Genomic DNA, 18,399 nt, shown 5'->3' with positions numbered 1-18,399 from the left:
CAGCCGTGATGGGACCCCATGGGAGCGGGGAGCGGATTCACTAACCTGCCGGTGTCTGCGAGGCCGACGCGCGCCTCCAATCTGGTGGTCACATGGGGAGGAGGAGGAGGAGGAGGTGTGTTTGTGTTGGTGATGATGGTGGGGGTGTCAATGATAATGGGAGGGGGGTTAGTTAGATTATTAGGGGGCTGTCGAGGCCGATGCGCGGGGCAAACTGTTGGGTTGGATGGAGCACAAAGTGCGCACAATGGCATTTCACGCATATTAAGGAGACAATTGTGCAAAAATGGCGCATTGACGCTTTTGAATCGCGCTGCGTGGGCTTTTGTTTTGCGATTTCTATAGACTATTAGAAAGTTATTTTACAACCATCACTATTCAGTGCATGAATTCACAAGATCTGTTAAAAAAACGGGAGGAAGAGTCTATTATTTTCTTTTTCTTGCTGGATGACAATTAAATAAAATTATGTTAAATATGCAGGCATATTTTGGAAGAAATTTTAACAATAAAGTCGAACTAACACAATTGAAAGTGAAAAAATGGAAATATATCCCAAAAGTTGCACATGGAAACAAGTTAAAATGTCAGAATTTAAAGGCGACTGAAATGAAAGTAAAATTTTGAAGAAAAAAAACTAAATTAACCTCAAACAAAACATACAATACTAACGTGTTTTTGTTTAAATCATATGTTTAATTCATTATTACATAAACTTGGAATTGGAAATGGACAACAAACAATAAGTAAAGCTAAAAATAAGTATATTAATAAATTCAAAGCCAAGAAATGAAGCAAAAAGGTGTAACAAAACGCTCCCAAAATATTAAAAAAGTCCGTCAATTTTCTTTTAAATTAGCAATTATAACAACTATTGCCCATGGATGTTATGTATTTCAAATAAATAAACACATCCTATATAGCCATAAAAAATTGTAACAAAGAATATCAACTAAACTAAAATATTGTTCATGGTTGTAATTACTTTATCTTAAGTGGAAATATTGTTAATATATTAATATTTAAAATTTAAAATAGTATTATTCATTAATAATTATTAATAATATTGTTAATCTCTTCAAAGCCGAGTAAAATCAAAGCGAACCAAATTGCATTCAGCACCCATAAATAGAAACAGGACAGTTTTGATTAATTGACTGATTAAAATTCCTGAATGAAAATCAACAGACGGGGAATGGTAAAAAGTAAAACGCTGAAAAAGAAGATGCGTGCAAGAAGGATCTTTGTAGGTGGGAACCAGATCCTGTGAAAGAAGAAGGGAGTCAAGGAGAAAAACAGCGAGCCGCTCCTCATAATAACCCCATTATGAGTCTCATCAATGATGTAATGAAAGCAAACAGTGTGAAAATTGCCTGTAAACAGTTGGATCTGAGTCTCCTGATGAATTCACTGTCTCTTTTATCAAAGCGAGGATGAGCCAGAGAGGAGAGGACGGAGGGAGAGGTAGGAGGGGAGGACTGGGGAAGGAGGGGAGGTCCACTTCCAGCTCCCCTCAGCCAATCAAGGCTTGTCACAGGGGACTCACGTGGACGAGGCGCTCTTAAAACCTAGCTCCTGACTTTTCCTCAAGTTCAATTTTTTGGGATTCCCTCCCACCCTAACCGCATCAAGACGCTTTTACTTTTCCAGTTGTCACTATTTAACCCAGTTTATCTCTCCCTTTTTCCGTTTTTTTTTCTTTTCTTCTTTTCTATTACTCAGCGGCGCTATTCCTCCACTTCGTCTTGCTCCCTTTTCTACAGCAGCCCCAGACTCTTGCCTCGCTCTGCTTAGAGCTCTTTAAACCCGTTTTTTTTAGTTCTTCTGCCTCTGAGGAATGCCACCGGTGCTCCTGCGGAGCGTCCGGCGGGGGAGCTGAGAAGCCTTCAGCGGACCGCGCTCGGCCACGACGCCGCGGTCGCTGTCCACGGTGCTGAAGCGCACCGGGCAGAGGACTCCCGCCGCTGCCGGAAGCGGATCATCTTCCTGCTTTAGACTTTTTTTGACGCCGAATCGATTGTTACACCAACTGCGTTATTGATTGCGTCTCGTCAGACGTGCCGACAACAAGAAAATCGGATAAACGAACAGTTTGTGCGTGTGTTTTTTTTTTATTTCATCCGGAACTATTTCCCTTTAAAGATCCGAAAGGGAGAGTGGAAGTAAAGCGGATGAAAACAAGCGACGGAGGTGCGCGTCCAGGATCAAACTTGAAAATAACCCGTCTTCCTTAGAATAAAACTTGCCCCTACTACCAAATGGTCATTTAAGAAAATAAGAAAGAAGGCCTCATCGGAACAATGGAGGCGTCCGCCAATGGGTCCAGTTTCGGCATTGACTCGCTGCTGTCCCACCGGCCGGGGAGCCCGCTGTCCAAGGGGGACGGTCTGCTGTCGGGGGAGTGCCGCTCGCCGCTGGAGTTCAGCCCCAGGTCGGACGTGGAGAGCGGCTGCTCGTCGCCTCCGTCGCCCAGGAGGGAGTGCGTCGAGGAGGCAGTCCAGAGGCAGGTGCACGGCGCGGGGCTGCCGCCGCACCTGCAGCACGCACAGATCTCCGCGGGCGCGCAGCAGCGGACCGTGACGTCCTCCTTCCTCATCAGGGACATCCTGGCGGACTGCAAGCCGCTGGCCGCCTGCGCGCCCTACTCCAGCAACGGGCAGCCGACGCAGGAGGCCGGCAGGCTGGCCTCCAAAATAGCGGACGAGTTCATCGAAAAGATCCACAGCAACTCCTCGTCGGACAGCGAGTATAAAGGTTAGAACTTGACAAAATTCTTAAAGTATACGTATTTCAGAATGATTAATTTTTAACATCTGAGATTTTGTTTTTATCTCTTGAGCCATTATTTTCTCCCTCTCTCTGTCTTTAACCTCGACTGTTGGTTTAACTCAAAAATTTAAATCTTAAACTTGGAGACACTTTAAAATTTTGTATGACATGAAAACTTTTTTTTTTTTGCATTTAAAAAAATAATTAACTGCATTAAATTTACTAAAGGTTGAATTGCTGTACCACGTATTCCCATTTAACGGATTGAACAAAAATTAAAAATAAAACGAATTTGCACTTTCTTATTTACAAGTTATATAAACTATACTAATATGTGTTTATTCGTATTTAATTATTTTATTACTCGTTATTTTTGTTAAATTTTTTAGGTATTATTTAGGTAGTATCTGAGTCGCTAAGCTTTGAAGCGACCTCTGATTTATTTTTTTCCCCCTCGGCTTCATCCTTGAACTCATTAAGTTTCCAATCAGATGTGTTTGCGTGTGCGCGGCCGGTTGGCGTTCCAGCGGAATATCCTGTTCTGGTGGTGGGGAGGAGGAAACCTAGCAGGGAACGATAGAGATGACAGGCTCGCCTCCAGATAAATACCATCAAGGCTCTCTGTGTTTCCCATCATGACAGCTATAACACACATGTCACCTCCGCTGACGGTTCACTGGAGCTCTGGCTGCAGAAACGAGCCGCCGTGGGCTGGAAACGCAACCACTTCACGTCATGGTGTTATTATTTAGACATTTTAATTACCAAAAAAAAAAAGTTATTTAATCACTAACATCAAGGAAGGTTTTGGGCAAATTGAAAATAATCCCTCCAAAATATTGCGCCATTATTTATATTTTAGTATATATATACTTTTTTTTTTTTGGGGGGGGGGGGGGGGGGGGGGGTGCACACAAACTCCAGGTTATCTGACTGATTTATTATTTGGATTGCTTATTGACAACGGCCACCACGCGCACCTTTGCTTTGAGCAGCCCCACCACGGCCACCACGCGCACCTTTGCTTTGATGTCGCCGCCCGGATTGTCTCGCGGATCTGATCCAATTTGTCCAGGTTTGGGGGCTCTGATCGGACGTGTGAGCGCGCGCGGCTCGTGATTTCCTTCCTCTCTCTGTGATGTGGCGCCGGCCGAGCGTGGAAGGCTGCAGCCCCGTCCCCTCGTGGCTCAATTAGGGAGGATTATTATCGCCTTGCTTCCTGTGATGACTCCGCTATTCAACATCTCTCGCCGAGCTCAGGCTTCTGTTCGCTTTTCTCTCCCTTAGAATGGATTATAAGTACTCGTGTATATGATTTTCTTTGCGCTGACACCACTCCACGCAGGAAAAGAACAAAGACCCGCGGCTCTGCTGAGGGGGGAGGAAACATCAGATCTGAAATGTGAATATTGGAAGAGCTCCTCATAACAATTTGAGGCCAAATCAAACAGCCCCGCGGCCTGTAGAGCCGTTTTACGCGAACGTTACATTTAAACCGATGAAATTAAGTCTCCTAATAAACACTAACACGTTTGGAAACGTGTAAACAGTTCAAAATTACGCACTTTAGTCTAAAGACAAAACACTTTTGTAATTAAAAATAAATACATAAATGCGAAAGTTAAATATTTGAAGTTGGTATTGCTTTTAAGTGCAAGTTAACTAGAAATGAAGCATTATTGTTTAAATACAATCGATCCTCGACAATTGTTATCTTAAGAGACTTTATAAGACAAACGGGCCCAAAACCGGAAATAGATGATCAGATTAAAGCAATGATCAAATAAATCAAAACGCAGAAAAAGTAATCGGTTTGGCTGTATTTCTCAGTGTATAATATTTAAAATGTCCGCAAGGCTATTTGAGCCTGAGGCATGCCCCAAGAGTTTATAATTTGTGCCATTTTTAAAGATATAACAAAAAAATCTGAATTTCTAGAAGTAAAATAGAATTTTCGGAATAATGTATTAAATTTTCATCGTGGCTTCTTACATACATCAAACTGTTGGGCATTTACAGCGTTTAAAAATTATTTTAATCCGTTTTAGAGCTTCAAAAAAATGCGCTGCAGAATATGTTCGCGCTTCGTGTGAGAAATGATAGGCTACCTTGTTTCCTTCCATTTTTTCTCTCTATCTCTCTCAATGTCTTTCATTCCTGCTTTTCTCGACAGTGAAAGAGGAGGGGGACCGGGAGATCTCCAGCAGCAGGGACAGTCCCCAGGTCCGACTGAAGAAGCCCAGGAAGGCCCGCACGGCCTTCACGGACCACCAGCTGGCGCAGCTGGAGCGCAGCTTCGAGCGCCAGAAGTACCTGAGCGTCCAGGACCGAATGGAGCTGGCGGCCTCACTCAACCTCACCGACACGCAGGTCAAGACCTGGTACCAGAACCGGAGGTGAGGAGCCCGCCGCTGTTGGTCCCGCTGGTTTTTGACTGGGACGGGGGAGGACAAGGAGAGGGGGAGATAATGTGGTTTCTCACCCATATAACCGAAGAGAGGGTGGCGTTTTCCTTTAGTTTCACTTTCATGGATGAGTCACATTGTCAGAACTGATTAATCCACATTTTACTATTCAATGTCAAATAATTCCATACGTCGTTTTTCTACGACCTGCAGTTTATAAAGATTTTAACAGCTAATGGGGATTTTTTCGGATTAATTTCACTGTTGAATTTAATCTATCATACACATTTCTCCAAACACTGGAACTTTATAGACGTCTATTTTTTTTTTTAGTTACCTTTCAGTGTTGGGGTTAGTATTTACCCCACAAAATGTGTTGAAACATGACTTTTTCTGCCCAACATTGTTCTGTAGTCTCAGCCATAACAACAATGTCGAATGTCACGCTCAGTTTTCACGTCTTTCCAACACCTTTTTAGCTAAATTTTGCCTGGAAGGGGGTGAAAGGAAGAATAGAATTAAAATAATGAATTATTTCCTTTTTTTATTCTCTTTTTTTTTTTTTATTTTTGGGACAAGCACAATTGTATTGCTTCTATACTTTTTTGGGTCTAATGATGGTTCCATGACAAACACCCTGCGGGCAGTAATCCCTCAAAACACACTTCCATAGGCATCTTTTATTATTCTAATTCAGGTTGAACAGTCCTTTCCTTATATATAGTTCAGAAAAATAAATTAAAATGTGCTTTTTTTTATTTCACCTAAAGGAAAAAAAAATCAATGGTCACACTTTGTCAGTTTTATCAACTCATATGAACTTTCCACCAAAGGCATCATTGCCCAGCTGATATTCACATATGGGGCCCATGTTTCGAAGAACTGATTTCAAAAATATTGCGCCCTGATTCAAATTTCCTCACCATGTTGACTGCGTACACAATGTTGATGCAAGTCAACTTTTGTTAAAAAGTAGAACCCAGATGGGTTTTTCCTAATTTGAAACAATTTAACACCCAATTCACGACATGTGTAAGACCTATTTTCACTTATTCCAAGTTGGTGCCATACAAGAAGCCTATGGTAAGCTTCAGCCAAGCTAGCACCCATTAAAGCTAGAACAAAAAACCCATACAGGGCCCACGTCCATGATTTGTTTTTTCACGTTGTTTTCAAGAAAGACAACAACTCTCTTTTTAAGCATCTTTAGAATTAAATTCTGCTTGGCAGGGGACTCTTACTAGGTTTAGGGTTAGCATTTTCTATTCTTTATTTAATCTTTTATTTATTTTCTTAAAATCCACTAGGAAAATAGAAAGCATACCAAGCAAAGAAACCAATGATTTTGTATGTTTTTCATGAACGACTTTGACCATTTATGGACAGGCCCAATAACCAACCGCAGAACCCTGCTAGTCAGAGACACTTTTCAGGTTGAATTAACTTGGCCCTCCAAACTCTGGTTAGCCTTAAATATCCGCTCACCCAGTTCTTGTCCTTATTTAGCCCAGAATTCAAACTAGGTGTGTTTTCACCGTCTTATTTCCACATTGTTTTGATGGAAACAGGTTTCCTTGATGTCTTTTCAGTGAAATTATGCCTGGGGGAACATAGACAGGAGGAATAACCTACTGGCAGTGTTGTGTTTATTTTTATTTAATGTTTTATTTCAGTTTATAGGGCAAACACTTACATTGCATCCAATATTTCTAAGTTTTTGTTCACCACTTCATGTTGAGTGTTCAAAATATCCAATAAATCCAATGGATCCAATTTGGATCCCAAGTGGATCACAATATGTGGATGAATTAATTGAAAGACTTAATTTCCTTTCTTTTAAAGGCTATTTCAGGTCAGCCAGTCATAATATTTATTTAGCCCAGAAAAATACTTTTCTGTATCTTTTGTCCAAATTTGACCTAAATAACAACGCTGAACGTCAGGCTAGTCAGCTGAGGCTAAAAAATAAAATAAACCGTATTTAGATATCAATAGCCAGACCAAATTTACAGAACATATGGAGCACATAAATGAAAATGAGTTCTATGATGGGTCCCAGATGGGACTTTCCTTGGGTTACATAATAGCCTCATGTTTGTTGCTGGTATAGGTCTGATGTAGGTCAACTCTGGGTAATAAGTGGCACCCATATGGGTCCTAGATGTGTTGCCCATGTGAGGCGGAGCTAAGTAGTGGACGCATTTGGTTGTCCTGTTATGTGTTGTATTTAGTTGATCCAAGCGGGCCCCATCCAGCCAGAAAATAATCCACCTGGGCTCCACATACACATTTGCTGGGTAAATTATTTTCAGATTTCTTCCCCCCCCCCTAAATGTCCAACCACATTTAAAATTATTTTAGATGAAATGTAATATCTTTTTCAGCAAGTTTTCAACAGCATTTGGCTTGAGGAAGTAATTGAAATGGTGCTGTAACCCTGAAATTAATTTTGTATTTTCACTTTCAATTTTCACAATTAAAAAATAGTCAATTTCAGGTTGCTTGATTACAATAATGGTCCTAAAGCAAACTACAGAAATCCTGCTGGTGATTTCAGTTTTAAAATGTTTTACCCTGAACCTCCCAAAACTGGATGTCCAACATGTGCCCATAGGATCCATATGAAGAGGAACTGGGTGAATCATACGGTCCAGAGGGGATCTTCCTCATCTTTACTTAGTGGCCACCTGTTAGCTGCTAATGTAGGCCGGATGTTGGTCATCTCTGGATAATTTGTACGACCTATATCAGTTATAGATGTGTGATCCAATTTGAACAGATTTTCTTGATACTCATTGGAGACCCACATGAAACCTACATCGGGAGCCCAGATAAATTGGTTTTAACCAAGTGGGTCCCCCACAAGAAGCCAGTTGTGAGCCTAGGGTCAATTGGTACCCATCCAGTCTGATCAGCCTCCGTATGGGGCCCAGATACACCAATCAGCTCTGACATGACGCCCATGAATTTATGATAATGGCTATTTTAGTTTGGTCAGCAGTTGTCTTGATACGATCCAGAATTATTATTATTTTTTTTAAAATGTCACTTCATTATGCCCAAATTTAGCCTAAACACAGACTTTGCCAGCTGGCTTCGGTTGGCCCATTTCGTCACTCCTGACAAATTTTCAGTCACATTTTGACATCAGCAGACGTCTTGGTGTCAACGTCTTCTCTTTTTCCACTTTTCAGCCACGTCTTGACTTTGTTTATGAAAGACGGCGTCATCTTTTTTTGATGCCTTTTCAACGTCCTTTCAAATAAATTCTGTCTGTGGGGATAATTTAGAGGAAGAAAAGTGAAGTGGTTGCCCGATGAGAATTTTTATTTTCATGTTTTTATTTTAGTTTTCACCCCTCGGGAAAATCAAAAAGCATAAATAGATCACAAAAAAACATTTTTTTTATTATTATTTATTTTCATCAACCTCATCATAATGGTCACATATATTGATGGTATTTATTATAATAAATCGGCAGCAACCCTGCTGGTAATTACAGTTTGTGGCTGAATTAACCTGAGTGTGCCTATTTATTTATTTATATTTCATTTTATTTCTGACTCTCATGCAGCTAAATGACATAAATAAATATAAAAAAAACACAATTTGAGTCGGAGTTGCTTATGAATAATGCATTGTTGCATGTGTGCATATTAATAATTCAAACAAACTACTATATCTACTCAATTATCTTTAGTATGAATTATTCACCTGCGCGGAGTGCACGCTGGCAATCTGAAAGACGTGTTTGGGTGTGAACACAAGTGGCAGGCTGGAGATTTGGCTGATTTTAAAAACAGAGCAGAGAGGGGAGGGGAGGGGGAAAAAAAAAGAGGAAAACATTCCCTATTTCTAATTGGATCCCAGGTTAACAGATGGGAGATATTTTGGTGTGTCAAACACAATCGCTGCCGGCTGCAGGAAGACTAAAAACAGGCTGTTTTATTTCTCTCCAGGACAAAGTGGAAGCGGCAGACTGCGGTCGGGCTGGAGCTGCTGGCGGAAGCGGGGAACTACTCCGCCCTGCAGAGGATGTTCCCGTCCCCGTATTTCTACCCGCAGAGCCTGGTGTCCAACCTGGACCCCGGGGCGGCCTTGTACCTGTACAGGGGTCCCTCGGCGCCCCCGCCGGCCCTACAGAGACCCCTGGTCCCGCGCATCCTGCTGCACGGCCTGCAGGGGGGCGGAGAGCCGCCGCCGCCTCCGCCGCCTCCTCTTCCACCCATGTCCGGAGTGCTGCCCCGGCCTGCGCAGCAGCGGTGAGCCGGGCCCCCCCTGCTGAGTTTTTATAGAACAGACTGGACCCGTTAGAATAAACAGGACGAATAAAGACAGAACCGTCAGAGGACCAGAAAGAGTTCGGCCTTAACGGGACAAAACTGGCCGGCTGTCAGGATGGATCTGACCAGAACAGACTAAAAAACTGACGATTCGTTGTTTCCTTTCATTTCTTTGTCTTTGCGAGACAAAAGGTTTATTTATAATTTATTTATTTTTCAGGATGCATTAAAGCCTCTAAGTGAAGTATTTATTTACACCCACCTTCAGTATTCGGGCTCCGGCACTTCGACCTCAAGCCAATTATTATTATTATTATTATTATTATTATTATTATTATTATTATTATTATTATTTGCAGGTAAAATTCGCAAAGATGAGCAAACTTTCCTGTATGAATAAAAAGTAGTTGTAAAATCCAAAGGAACACTTTTTTGTCATTCATCTGAGTCATGAACGTGTAAATAAGAAATAAGAAGACCTTTTTTTTTTTTTTTTGATTGTTTGCTACTGTGTCCAGTTTAAACCGAAGCGGTGGGATAATAAATATATGGTCTGAGGAAAAGGATGGACTGGGTGTTTGGAGCCACAAAGCTCTGTTCTCGCTGACTTCAATATGTCAAATTATTTATATCTAAAGACGCGGTCTTACCCCAACTCAGAATTTTAAAGCGCCGCCTTGGTGAGGCCTCGTTTTGTATTTTTTATCGGTAATTGATTAAGCAGACCTGGGTCCAGCGCTCAGGTGGGCGATGCCAGTTGATCTGTTGACGTTGTGCATCATTTCTGTTATTTCATATGACGCTGTGATACTAACTCCGTACTGTTCCGACTCTCCTTTATATTGGTGAACATGTATATTGCAGATATCAACCTTGTGGAGTGATTTTGGTATAATTACATTTCCTGGATTTCATTTAACTGATTTTTCTCCCCCTTTCTTTCAAAATTTCAGTTAATTCAGGTTCTTGAAAGAAGTTCCCTCTCAAAAAAAGTGGTGAAGTTTACTTTTATTTTTCAGTGAAGTTCACAGCAAAGGCTGGACTGATTAAAAAAAAAAAGATGAAAAAAAGAAAAAGAGGAGGCGGTATTTGATGTAAAAGAGAATTACTTTTATAAATGTGGAAATAAAAAAAAAATGTCTTTCATTTAATGACCTGAAACGCTTTGGAGTTTTGTGGGGGGGAAACTGTGGGGAATCAACATGTGGATGTTTTATTTCCAGAATCAAGAACATCCACCAGTTTAATTCAGCTGTTAAAAAGCCATTATATTACATTGCTGGCAAGAGAGTGCATTTCTTTATGTTTTAATTTCCCTAAATGTTCCAAGCGCAAAATCTCGATTTTTGTGAACTAAACAACCAAAATCAGTTTTTAAATGACTTATCCTCATCAATGTGCTTTATCAGCTTGGCTTTCACCGGACATCTTTTTAATCCGTCCCGTCTCTATCTCCACAAACGCTGAAAGGTACCGAGTCCTAATTGTTCCCACTTTTTCTGCCTAAACAGCAGCGACTCCGGCCCGTTTTCCATAAACAATGCAGGGAGCGGCATGAAATATTTATGTCGCTCGTCGCGATTGTTTAAGTGCCTTTAAATGATCCCCATTTTGGAAAATTGATTGTTTCCATGCAGCTCTTCCTTGAGAGGGTGCTGGATGCGCGCTCCGGTGCCAAACGGCTCCAACAGCTGGTGAACGGGCTGGAGCTGACTGCAGACCGGGGATCAGAGCGGGGACAGCTGGTCAGCGGCGGCTCCTCCACCCCCCCCCCCCCCCCCCCCTCCCTGGAACTCCTCTGTCCTCCAAGTCTGAGCGCACCCACATGATTTTTCCGCGGCGCGTCAGGGGTTAAAGGAGTTCAGGCTGACGGACAAGGCTTGGCGCGCAGGATGTTAACGATGAGACAAAAGACTTTAATAGGTTTTAATTGAAAGTCGATAATGGGTTTGATAGCCAGCTCCCCCTGCTGTCAGCCGCGCATGGCACCTGTTATCTGGGAGCCCCTCTCCTCCTCTTGGTGACTGATCAGGCCGTGAAACATCAGACTGACGGGTCGAGAACTCGCGCTTTTATCAGGCGGAAAATTGCATTAAAAACGCAGCTAACTGCGCCAGGTTCTGACACTTGGATGGCGAGCATGGAGCTTATCGCTTTCACAAAACAGGGGGGGAAAAAATCCCTGTGTGAAAGTAGCAAGTGAAGATAAAGATTATCAAAAGAACACCACGGAGTGCGTGCAAAGATATTTAAGGTCTTTAATTTACGCAGCAACTGCCAAAGCGTCGCGACCAGACAGGTCTGCATCAGGATCACTGGCTGCTGTGGCAAACAGCAACAGTACAGTCAGCGCATAACAAAGTCTAACAAACGTGTAACAACGTTAGAGAAAGAGAAATATCGAGAATAAAAAATGAAAAACAATAGTGTAAAAGTAAATACAAACGGTTATAGGGAAACTTAAAATACAAGGTCCTATTATTTAAAAAAATATATACTTACATACATTTTTAAACGATTAATTTTATCTTTAATTTCAGTATTTATATCTTCTTCTATTCCATTATTATTATTATTATTATTATTATTATTATTATTATTATTATTATTATTATTATTATTATTATTATTATTATTATTAGTGAGTTTAAAGACCGAGACTCGTTTGTTCAGTAAGCTTTGTTGAAGTTTTTTTTCATTTCTCTTTCTTTCTTTAATTTATAGTTTTTTTCAACCAAACTGATTAAAACAATAAATGATTGGACACTTTTTCATTTATTTTCATTTGTTTATTTAGACAATGTCGTTTCAAATATTTTCCCTTTTCTTAACTTTTCTCTTTCCTTGTCTAACTTTTTTTCACAATGTGAAGACTAGTTTACCGACTAGTTGAGGGTTGCTCGGTTAAGGTCGTTAAGGTGACAAAGATCAGAAAACGACCCTGTTAAAAATACATAATCTTCTCATTATCTTTCTCTTTATATCTTCCTCTCCCTGTTGTTTCATAGTATAGTGACAACCGGGTAACGCTTTGGTCAGCTAGGATTTTAATGTAGTTGCCACATATCAATGAGGATTTTAAAATATTGTCCCCTATAGTTTGAATTTGATTATTTTTATGGCCACTTGCTTTCTTTACACTTGGCCCCTTTTTTTTTATTTATTTTTTTTTTACACCGAAAGCAAGACGCCTGGTGCCTGACCTGGAGCAGCCAGGATACCTGAAGCATCAAAACAGCACCTGCTGTATGCGAGGAGAAGACAAGGACCCAGCAGCGCTTAAAAATTCCCTCTGTTCAGATTTCACTTGGATGGTGAGATCGGATAAAGCGAGTAGGAGGGGAAAATACCTCCCAACTTGCCAAAAGATCATTATATTCCCATCATGAGGAGCCGTGACCGATTCACATAACGACTGCGCATTTTCTTTTAATACTTGCAAAGTGCGCAGCTGATTATGGCAGGAATGAGGGCCCAGTGCGTCCTGCTTGATGACTCGGAGATTTTCCTTTTATTTCCATGTGAAAGGGGGGTGCCGGTAAATCCCCCGGCTCTCACCGCGGATTGTCCCCGGCTCAGGGTTAATGAAGTGCGGATGGAGTGTGGTTAAGATCCCGAAAGACAAAAAGAAGAAGGAGAAGAAAAGGGCTTATACTCTGAGGATCAGTGACTCCTTCTAATCCAATGGACCTCTAATGATAATAACAATAATTCAAAGGAGAAACAAAAACAAGAAAAACAATCTTTTGATGAAATTAGGAGCGAATCAAAGCCCGATTTGGATTGTTTCTGCTTTTATTTTTAATTTTAGTGGACCAGTGAGGCAAATCTGTATGAGATTATTATTATTGTTCCAGCATGTTTTCCAAAGATCCACTAGGGAAGATGAAAAATACATCAATTAAAATGTTCAACAATCACATGGCCTATTTTTTTTCTTAGCCACAAATGAAAAAGATCCAATTTTACAGTTTGATGCACAAAATGTGCTTTAATGCTGGCTATTAGCCTATATCTGCTCTTAGTCGGAGAAGAAGCAACATAATTTATGGGCATATATACGCACAGCTTTGCTGCTTGTATTTAGGTCATTTGGAGTAACTTTTTTAGCCATTTCTGCACACAAAAGTTGAAAAACAAGCCAATTTATTGCACAAAGGTCTTTGTGTGAAAATGTCTGTACAAATTATTCAATTTTAGCTCAAGAAAATCTAAGTTGTGCCTCCTGTTGTGTTTATTGTGTCATTTAAATGTTCTCTTTGAGCATTAGTGAGAAACCTAACGGCAACTCTAAAACAAATGCATATTAGTTTCTGACACTTTTCAGGTAAAAATAGAAAAACTAAATTTATGAGGCTGCCTTCCACATTGGTTGGGAAAATTAAGGCGAAATCAACAAAAGTTAGAATCAGTGGGTTTGATGTTGTAGTTGTGTGGTAGGATGAATTAGGAACTGTTCTGTTTGAATGAGAAGGAAAAAGGGAGATCTACTTTTTGCCTGGAGGTATGAGAAGAAGCCGTGAGCAGGAATGAAAGCCTGGTGGAGTGGAGGGGAGATAACCCCACTAATCATTCCCCCCCTCAATATGACGGAGGGGAAGGGTGGGAGAAAACATACAAACTTGGGCCAGGGGCACCGGGATTGACATCCCAATCTCAGCAAATAATGAAAGCTTTCCTCTCGGATCACAGGGAGGGTTAGAGAGGAATACTGTGGAGGGTAGGGAGAGCGGGAGATGGAGAACAGGGAGAGGAACGAGGTGGGCTCGCCGCCTCGCAGCCACACAGACGGCCCACTCCTGACACCAGATTGTTTTATGTATCCCAAAACAATAAAACAGTTGGAACTGCTTGACTTTCAGCTGCATTGTCTAAATTTTAACAGTTATTTAGTGAACTGTACAATAAAGGCCTTCAGGTAAAGTTGAAACAGGTATTTACTTATGGTGTGGAAAAGGTTTTTTTCTTAAATTTGAATCAGCTGTAAAGGACAGACCAAATAAGTTCCCATTTGTCTAATGCTAAACATAAGTGAGTTGATCTTTTATTGCTGTCAAAAAAAAAAAATAAATAAAAACATTTTGTTAGTTTGGTAGAATTACATTTCAAACGGCACGACTAGGGTCAAGACTCAGGTCTCCTTTCACACGCGTCTCAAAAGTCCTGTTAGCTAAGTCTAGCTGGTTGGCCACTTTACTCATACCTACTAAAATACTGACTTTGTCCTTCAGCTACTTTGTAAACAATCAGGTGGCACATTCAGGGCCACTGTCCATTTGGAAGAGCCATTTGTGCCCCAGCCTTAATGCCTGCCTCATGTCTTGTGATGTTGTTTGAGTATTTTAACAGAACATCCTTTCCTCACGATGCCATCTATTTTTTGTTAAGTGCACCACTCAAAACATTTCCATTTCACAACCCCATGGTGCCACCCCTCTGGTTTACAGTTGGGATGGTGCGCTTTCTGGTTTAGAAGTTTTCAGAACAGTCATTATGGCCAAGCGCTTCAATTTCAGTTTCATCACACCAGAGGACATTTCTCCAAAAAGGTTTCCCTCGAGTGCGTTTGTAAACTGTTATCTTGCTGGTTCTGTTGCTTAACGGCTTCTTCTTCCCTGAGTGGCCTTCCTGCCCAAGTCGGTGCATGATAGACCATAAGTTCCTTTACTTTTGTTTTGAGGTCTTGGGGTGTCATACCAAAACATGCGCACATCTGGGACACAGAGATCAGGTCCTTCTTTTCTGGTATGATGACTGGACATTTCCATTTCCATTCTGCTTATACTGTTTTGGCCATTTATCCTATTTTAGTTTCCCTTCATTGGCTCCCCGTTAACCCTTCTCATGTATAAAGGCCTTAATAATAATTGCTCTAAAAGATTTAAACCATGGCTGTTTTTTTTATTATTATTTATGAGGGATAGCAACAGAAAGGACCACATGAACTTCTGTTTTCACCAGTGCCGTTTGTGCAACCGGAGCCACAGCTGGCCTAGGAGCAGTGTTTGCGGAAAACTGGAACTGGATCAGGACCTCAACCCGCACCACAGTCAATGTGAGCCTGCTGTTAGGCTGCTGGAGGGCATGAAGATCTACTTTTCTCACACTGCTGAGTTCTCCCACTGCTCTCCAATTTAGCTAAGTTTTCAACTTTTAACTTTATGTTCTCTCTGTTTTTTTCTCTATATAGTAAAATACACCTGGTCTGGCGTTCTGTTAACTATGACAACACCCAGGGTTACATTCTCTAACTCAGAAGGGAACCCTGGATCAATGTTTGCTTCTGTGCACTTTTGTGTCTTTACTCCGTCTTCTCTAACCACCAGTGGGTCGATGACTGTTCACAATGAGTCTGGTTCTGCTGGAGATCCTCCCTGTTAAAGGGGAGTTTTCCTCTCCACTGTCGCTTCATGCATGCTCAGTATGAGGGATTGCTGCAAAGCCATCAGCAATGCAGACGACTGTCCACTGTGGCTCTACGCTCTTTCAGGTGGAGTGAATGCTGCTTGGAGAGACTTGATGCAACCTGCTGGGTTTCCTTAGAGAGGAAACTTTCTGACCAACCTGGAGGATTTGATTGTTGCTTGGTTGTTCCTAAACTTCAAACTGATGTGCTTTTCTCTGTTTGGATCTTCATTCAGACCTTGGCAAAGCGGAGACCCAACCGAACAGCTTTTTATTACGTGAAGCAGTTTAAACTGTTGGTTTTGGAATCAGTCGCTGTTCAGAAATGACCCCTAAAGACTTTTCCAAATTGGATTGAACCGAAAACATCTAAGAAATAGCCAATGGCTAAAGAAAGGTTTGAGAGAACATCAAAAAACTGTTATTTATTAAGACTACAATGAAGTTTAATTGCTTTGGAACCAATATATGAACATTTTCAGGGATAGTTAAGGGATAGATAGTTTGCTCAGAAAACCCCCAAAAACGAGGTGCTGATCAGATGCCAGAACGTTTTCAGTGGACTCCTTTCGATGTGGAGAAGCAGTGGCTTTACTAAAATTCCTCCCGTATACCAAAGCGCTTCACCCTATCTCTAAGGCTGAGCAAGCTCATTTCAGCCGCTTGGATCTGCTGTCCTATTCCTGTGGTTATGACCCATTTCTCATGACCACAGGTGAGGTACACGGACTCAGTAAATCGAGAGCTTTGCTTTTTGGCTCAGCTCTTTCTTCACCACAACAGACAGGAGCATTAGGACATTAAGATACTTAAACTCCTCTGCTTGAGGCAGGAACTGACCCCCAACCCGCATGTGTCAGTCATTTGTATTTTAAAAGTCTTTGTCCAAGCAGCGTAAACCAACCTTCCATTTCCTGCAGTTTTGCAAAACAAGCCACTCATCACTCATGGCTATATTGGGTGTATACTGGAGCGGAGATTCCATGTAGTAAATATCCCCAGACCTATTCAAATGCTTGTCAGTCTTTCTTAAGTGATATAATGCTTACTTTCATGTAGATTACAGTGAATATAAATCTATCAATCCTTATCAATAAAAAATGCTGCACTTTTTAATGTTTCCAATATAAGTAGCTTCATCATATAGTGTCCAATACTTCTTTTTTTTAACTCTTACCCAGTCCAAATGTTTACATTTTTACATCAAAATACCTTTATTGAGGATAGAAATCCTGAAATTCAACAAGTATATTCTTTTATGTTGACAGGCGAATGGCCTACTAATGAAGAATGTTGATTGGAGTTCAGATGTGACCAACTATGAAAAAAAAATTAAAACACGATTGAATGATAATAGGTAAAAAATACAGAGAAACGTGGATCTGTTCAAAGTGGTTTATGCAAATAGCGTTGATGAAGTGCAATGGAAACACACAGATAATCTACAACAACCAGCAGCCACCAAAAACTCTTTGATTTCCTCTCGACATGAATTGCTTCTTGTTTTCCCCGAGAGTGCTGAAGGCTGCGCGGCTCCACAGCGGGGGGGCCGGTGTTAGACATATTGCTATCGGATGACACAGATTACTCAATCAATATCTTGTTGTGTTTCTGAAAGCTTCGCCCCTGCTCGCAGGGCTCTCTCTGGGGCCACTATGGTCAGACGACATGGTGGAAAAACAGAGAGGGGAAAAAAAAACAGCCTGGGGCCCTGACACCCACCGGCCAACTAGCTGTACAAATGCCTCTGGGAGCAGACGGCTACCCCATTCAAACAGTAACAATGATGTCACTGCCAGACAAAGACATTAAGAAAGAAGAACCTCAAACTTAACTCAAAAGATTTGTTTATTATTATTAGCATTATTATTTGCTGCAGCGTGAGGCATTTCTACGGTGGCCCTGAGGTGCAAAGCGCTACAACTTTAAGGAAAGCACCCCAACATTAATGAAAGCGCTACAACAATAAGGAAAGCGCTACAACATTTAGGAAAGCGCTACAACAATAAGGAAAGCACTCCAACATTAACAAAAATATTACAACAATAACAAAAGCACTTCAACATTAACGAAAGCACTCCAACAATAACGAAAGCGCTGCAACATTTAGGAAAGCGCTGCAACATTAACAAACCGGAAGAGGTACGTCCCAGTGGGAGACCTAAGAAATCGCTGATTGGACTACAGCTCGTTTTTACTTTTGAACCGAAAGTTATTCTGGCTTTACTGTGTTTTTTAAAACCATGAATGTTCTCGGTGATCCAAACCGTAAGATGCAGTCTAAAACGCCACATGCGTAAAGACGCAGCGTGAACGACGCAGCCCTGTATGCTTTAAGGGTTACAGCTGACGGGAAATGTTGGACCTTTTAGGCTTGATCAAACTCCGCCTCATTCACAAATGAGACCAACATGGATAGATTAATGATAAGCTGTAGTTTCATTATCAACTGCGATAACATACAATCTGCTTCTGGGGGGGTGGGCGTCTTTACGCATGATCCGCAGCTGCTCTATTTTACCCTGGTGCGCTGCGCG

General features: G+C 41.3%; 1 protein-coding gene across 1 annotated transcript; it reads left to right on the top strand.

The window, feature by feature from the left end:
- Window positions 1-1,539: 1,539 nt before the first annotated feature.
- Window positions 1,540-10,608, top strand: barhl1b (BarH-like homeobox 1b). The gene is made up of 3 exons (XM_012864159.3): window positions 1,540-2,754; window positions 4,943-5,165; window positions 9,134-10,608. The coding sequence occupies exons 1-3, from the start codon at window positions 2,301-2,303 to the stop codon at window positions 9,438-9,440; spliced, it is 984 nt and encodes a 327-aa protein (XP_012719613.1). The 5' UTR covers window positions 1,540-2,300; the 3' UTR covers window positions 9,441-10,608.
- The last annotated feature ends 7,791 nt before the right edge of the window (window positions 10,609-18,399 follow it).

Source organism: Fundulus heteroclitus, chromosome 8 (genome assembly GCF_011125445.2).
Source record: "Fundulus heteroclitus isolate FHET01 chromosome 8, MU-UCD_Fhet_4.1, whole genome shotgun sequence".
NCBI lineage: Eukaryota > Metazoa > Chordata > Actinopteri > Cyprinodontiformes > Fundulidae > Fundulus > Fundulus heteroclitus.
The sequence above is the reverse complement of the archived record's forward strand: the minus strand, read 5'-3'. Positions and strand labels throughout refer to the sequence as shown.

Coding starts and splice junctions, on each gene's coding strand:
- barhl1b (XM_012864159.3), top strand. CDS start 2,301: ATGGAGGCGTCCGCCAATGGGTCCAGTTTCGGCATTGACTCGCTGCTG. Junction 2,755..4,942: donor GTCGGACAGCGAGTATAAAG/GTTAGAACTTGA, acceptor TTTTCTCGACAG/TGAAAGAGGAGGGGGACCGG. Junction 5,166..9,133: donor ACCTGGTACCAGAACCGGAG/GTGAGGAGCCCG, acceptor ATTTCTCTCCAG/GACAAAGTGGAAGCGGCAGA.